The 6,000-nt window shown below is 40.9% G+C and overlaps 1 protein-coding gene across 1 annotated transcript in view; it reads right to left on the bottom strand.

The window, feature by feature from the left end:
- Positions 1 to 376: 376 nt before the first annotated feature.
- The window catches only part of KCNQ1 (potassium voltage-gated channel subfamily Q member 1), a 378,292-nt gene continuing 372,668 nt past the window's right edge, over positions 377 to 6,000 (bottom strand). Inside the window, exon 17 of the mRNA XM_026706550.2 lies at positions 377 to 661. Within this exon, the coding sequence (XP_026562335.1) occupies positions 467 to 661 (195 nt within the window). The 3' untranslated portion in view covers positions 377 to 466. The remainder of the gene's footprint in view (positions 662 to 6,000) is intronic.

The following is a 6,000-nucleotide window of genomic DNA, read 5'->3' as shown; positions in this document are numbered from 1 at the left end:
GCTTAATGACTGCAGGATTCCCTTAAAGAACTGCAGTGATTATTCACTTAACAACTATGGCAAAATGTTGTAAAATCAGGCCTGATTCACATAACAACCATCTTCCTTAGCAATGGAAATTCTGGTCCCAATTGTCGTAAACCAAGGACTACCTACACTCTTTTAATATTGTGATCGATTGTAGCAGAATTATTTACACACACACACACACACACACACAGAAATTCGAGCTCATTAATGCATTATCACTTGCATAAAGAATAACAACACAGTGTGGGTTTCAAGGTTTGGTAGCTGTCTGAATTATTCTCTTTGGAACAACAGAGAAGAGGATAGTAAAATTAGCTTAAAAGTAACGTGTCAATGGTTGTATGGCTGATTCTGAGCTTAAATTTATTCCCCAGCCCTCATCAAGATTCATAATATTGAGTGTCCATTTAATGAAAGGAAACAGATCTCCGCAGCATCAGGAACCATCGTCTTGCAGTGCCTTTGGAACGGTTAGCTGTTCATAGGTTGGGAGAGCGCTGCTGGAAAGTAGGCTAGAGCTGACATCATTCCTGGGAGATGCTTTGGTGCTGCCTTGGTTTCCCTGCTGGCTGGAAAGCAGGCGGTGCAGCAAATCTGTGATGAGATTCAGCTTCTGGTCTATCTGGACTACCTGTGAAGACCAACAAAAACAACACTCAGCATTTAGGTGAATTTCTAGGCAGTGTTTGAAAGCCAAAATTTACCACCCAATACTTCTGTCTGGTAGGATTTTGAGGCAGAAATCCATGTCTCACCCAAGGAGAATGAGCAGTTCTATACCACCCCAAAAGAGAAGCCAATAAAACCATGAGACTGAGTGATTGCAGAATTAATCATTAATTAATTAATAAGACTAGAGCTGGAAAGGACCCTGGAGGTCTTCTATTCCAACTCTCCCGGCTCAAGCAAGAGTCCCTATAACATTGCAGACATGGCTGTCCAATCTTTTCTTAAAATCCTCCAGTGATGAAGCACCACAACTTCTGAAGGCTAGCTGTTCCATTGGTTAGTTGATCTCATTGTTAGGAAGTTTTTCCTTAATTCCAGGTTGCTACTCTCCCTGATTAGCTTCCATTATTTCTTGTCCTGCCGTCTGGTACTCTGGAAAATAATTGACCCCCTTCTTCTTTGAGGCAGCCTCTCAAATACTGGAATACTGCTATTGTATCACCCACAGTCCTTCTTTTCTCTAGACTAGCCAAACCCTTGAATGAATAAATACCTGTCCTTCATATAGGTATGACCTAAACCTAGAGTTATAAGATATAAATACGAATTAGTAATATAATGAGGGCTATTTGTAAGAATTCCCTGTGAGATGCTTTCTTGGCAGATCAGCATGACTCCAATGGGCACTGTTCAGTGATGATGCTTTGGAATCAGAGATGGTATTCAGCAGGTTCTGACCAGTTCTGGAGAACCGGTAGCAGAAATTTTGAGTAGTTTGGAGAACTGGCAAATACCACCTCTGACTGGAGATTTTACAGTATCCTTCCCCTGCCATGCGCACCAAGCCACGCCCACAGAACCAGTAGTAAAAAAATTTGAATCCTGCCACTGTTTGGAATAATGACGGGGAAGAATGGCTGAATTGCCCTTGGGCATATATGAAGCTGACCTGTCTGAGAGAGAAAAGAGGAAATTTCCTCTGCGATTAATCCTGAATTGTTCTCAAATACTGAACAGGTTGAGGACAGCAGGAAAGAGAAAAGGAGAGGCGACTGAGGAAGCCTGTATAAAATGAAAACAATAAGTATCCCTGGAAAGTGATAGGAAAACAGAATATTTCACAATATAATGGGTACTAATGTACCCACTCCTCTGTGGTGGGTACATTAGTACCCACAACACCAGAAAGTAAAAGCAGAAATACTAATTTTTATAGTGAGAGGCGGGACGAATCCCAGAATTTTGACAATCACCGTTAAATCTGGATTGGGACACCTTTAGTTAAAAATCTCTCTCTTTTGTAAATGATGTCATCAGAACAATCTCAGCTATAAAAAAATAAACAAAAGCAAAAGAACCCCAAAAGCCACACTGTCATCTAGAAGACTTCTTAGACTTGATGCTTTGTTGCCCTTGAGAGTGTGGCCATTTTAAAATGAGGAGCTCCATGCCTGGAGCACATAGCTGAAATACCAGAACAAAAGCTGGCATGAGGGGGAAAGCTGAACTCTCAACTATCTACATACAATATCAAAACAAATGATGGTAATTGGGAAATGAAAGAGAGAGAAAGAGACTGCTGGGAAGGCCGATGTTTTTGGGATCCCAGCAATAAAAGATTTGTGGAACTTGAGCCACTCAATAGCAGTATGGGTAATATCTTTAGCCCCTGGTGCCCTGCTTTGTTCTTGTAGGATAAGAGAGCATGGGAGAATAAGCAGCACCAAGGCTTACTTGGCAAGAGACAGTCTACCCCTACATTTCACTTAACTGTGCTAGCTGGCACTGTAGTTAGAGGAGGGCAGAATAAAAAGCCTGGCTAATTCTTTTCCCACTTACAATGGAAAGGATGCCTTTTGTCTCAAAATGGCTATGGTGGACAATATAGAATAAGGGAATCTAATGTTCTCATGCTCGCATTTAGCTTCTACTTAATTCTAGGGATAATAGGAACTCAAAATGAAAAGGAGGCAGCCTACTGAGAGGCTAAAAATGACACCAATTTGACAAACTAAAAACAAATGTCAGAAATAATTAAACAGACGAGGTATAGGGAATCAGGGGAAAAGACTTTATCTGATTTTCAGCATAACCCAGATGGCGTAAAATCACCTTGTGATGTTTTCTCCCATGTAAACTAGTCAAAATGTAGCCAGATATGCGCACATGCAAACTTTTCCCCAGGAAGCGATTAAAAAAACCCAACTTTTTGTGACCTGCTGGAATGAATGAGGTAAAGATAATGTTCTTGACCTTTCAATCAATGATTGGATTTAAATATGGGTCTCTCCACTAAAACAATTAATAGCTGATCACAGATCCAGATTATAGCCTTACTCTAGGAATGAGTACCCCAGCCCTCTTCTTCCCCCTGACCCCTGACCCATGAGAGGTGATCAAGCCAGCCGTAAACCAGTTTCACAGGAATAAATCTCTCTATGTCTGGTTATCGTCCAAGCATCATTCTGGACAGTAAAAGATAATAAGTCTGACCAAAATGTCAACAAACCTGGAGAATTTCAAGTGCAGTTCAAATGTTTTTTAACCAAAAGAGAATATTGTTTTTGTCAAATAATTTGGACACTTGCAGGGAAGCAGATATAGAAACCACAAAAATACAAGGTGCTGGAGGATATATTACAGCTGGGTTTTTCTCCCTCACAATGCAAAGCTAAGATTGCAATCCTCAAGCCACTTAATTCCAAAACAAGTGGTGAGAGGATTGCAACCGAAGTATCTGTGAGAGATTGTATTGGCTATTTGTCACACAGACATTACCTTATACTGTAAATGTGAATGTATTTGCTTGGTGGGAAAAGCATTGCAAGAGAAATCCAAGACAGGGCATAATAGATACTTTTCTAAAAACAAGAACAATCAAGCCTAGGCTATAAAAATCCAGTTAACCACTAGAGAACAGCAAAGAGCTATTAGCTGACCCTCCATAATCACACACACTTTTGCAGCCCAACAGTGGTGGGATTCAAATTTTTTTACTACTGGTTCTGTGGGGGTGGCTTGGTGGGGGTGGCAGGGGAAGGATACCGCAAAATCTCCATTCCCTCCCCCACTCCTGGGGGAAGGTTACTGCAAAATCTCCATTCCCTGCCCCCCCCCACTAACCTGCTTTCCAGCTCCGTTCTCCTGTGCAGCACAACAAAAGAAGATCCAGCCAATCAGCTGGGACTCAGGAGGCAGAGAATAGATAGGGGCGGGGCCAACCAGAGGTAGTATTTGCCAGTTCTCTGAACTACTCAAAATTTCTGCTAAAGGTTCTCCAGAACTGGTCAGAACCTGTTGCAGCCCAAATCTGACAATGGAATACTGTTTGGATAGCATAGAATGGGATAAGCAAGCTTTCAGAGCTCTTATTTCATTTTATTCATTAGATTTATGCACCAACTTTCCTTCAGATGCCCAGGATAGAGTATATAACATTTCCCTCTCCCATTTCCCCCTGCAACAATAACTCTGTGAGACAGATCAGTTTGAGAGACAGTGACTGAACCTAATGAACTTACCCAATGAACTTCAGCGGCTGAGGGAGGGGAGAGGAGCTTGAATCCTCTGAAATCTTGGAATTTTACTTTCACAGCCTCACAGCTAATTTAAAAGGGTAGTTTCTATACAAATCTCTGCTATGAAGTGAATGCTTGCTGATGTTAAACTATTGTTGCTAATACTACTATACACAAAATATTCTGCAAATTGTCCCTTACTTCAACATATACTGAAGATATATGAAGATGAAGGTTCTACAACTGTAGAATATATATGTTAATATATATTGCTAATCGATGGATGATATGCCATATGCAAAATAAATTATACTGAAGACCAAATAAAACTGAAATCGGAAGCCATACATTTCAGGAACTAGAGTAATTTAGTCCCTTTCTAATAAAAAGTAACTTGCAAATTGCTTTTCTTTACCATCAGAAAAATACAAAAAAGGTACAAATATTGTACCAAAATGAGCAACACATTTTTTGGGGAAAGATAGGAACAAAAAAAATCATGGGTGAAAATGAGACAGTTATGCAGTCCTTCCCTACATTATTTTGATTCTCTTTCTTCACTTTCCTTTGGCAATCAGAAAATACACAGAATCTCCACAGACCTTTACTATGAAGTTTGGGATGAACACCATTCAAATGGTTGTGGGAGTATGAACGGATTTCCAGAAAAATTGCAGACTACAAGAATCATTTGCGCTTCAGTTTGAGATGCAGAAGCCCAGATTCATCCCCAACAGCCTGCGCCTGCCTTCAACGGCGAAGGGCAGAAAACATCCTGCAGCCAAATAAGGCTCCACAATTATACTGTTTTACAGTGCTTTATGGACCTCTCTAAGTGGTTTACAGAGTCAGCATATGGCCCCCAACAACTTTTACCGACCTCGGAAGATGGAAGGCTGAGTCAACCTTGAGTCGGAGAGACTCAAACTGCCAGGCTGCTGGCAGTTTGCAGTCAGCAGAATTAGCCTGCAGTACTGCATTCTAACCACTGCGCCATCACAGCTCAAAGATAACCCATCTTTGTTCAGGAACTCAAGGCACATTCATAGTGCTTCAATCTCCTATATTTCTTCACAACAATCCTGTGAGGTAGGTTGGGCTGGAAGTCACCAACTGAGCTGATGTGGCTGCAGATGGAATAGAAGCTGGATCTCTCTGGTGGCAGTCAAATACATTAGCCATTTCACCTTAGTCCTTGCCCATCCTGTTTCATTTTTCAACTGCTTACTGCTCTGAAAGTTAGTGGAGACCAGCCCCTCCTTCAACTGCTGGAGATTAGGTAGACCTCAGGAAGCCACATGACCCTATTTTTAAACTGCTTATGACAGCTTCCTGCCACAACTCAATGACAAAGATGGCACAGGGTGACAACTGTTGCTGTAGCATCATCCAGTAATGCAGCAACACTGATGCCTGGCAGTAAGACAGTGCCCTGAAAATTCAAGATACCCCTTAAAGTGAATGAAAACATGCTCTTTGTGACATTGAAGAAATTTCCAATATTGTAAATTTTCTTTGAGTTGCAACGCTTATTGTCTGGAATGAGAGCCCCATGGTTAGGAGGTTTGAAGCCTTAGACCAAACTTTTCCTGATATATGTGGCAAGAAAAAGGCCTTGGAGAAAATGTTTCTTTAATACCTTTTGCCACTATGATGCAATTTATATCTTTTCCACTGCTTAATTGAATGAACTTACAGTGCTAGAAAACAGTAATAAACAGAAAACACCATATTTTAAGAACACAATAGTACTACAGAAAGCAAAATGGTGCTGTATCCTTTA

Source organism: Pseudonaja textilis, chromosome 1, assembly GCF_049901715.1.
Source record: "Pseudonaja textilis isolate UNSWEBS1 chromosome 1, rPseTex1.2, whole genome shotgun sequence".
Lineage (NCBI taxonomy): Eukaryota > Metazoa > Chordata > Lepidosauria > Squamata > Elapidae > Pseudonaja > Pseudonaja textilis.
This window is presented reverse-complemented; position numbering and strand designations above follow the sequence as displayed.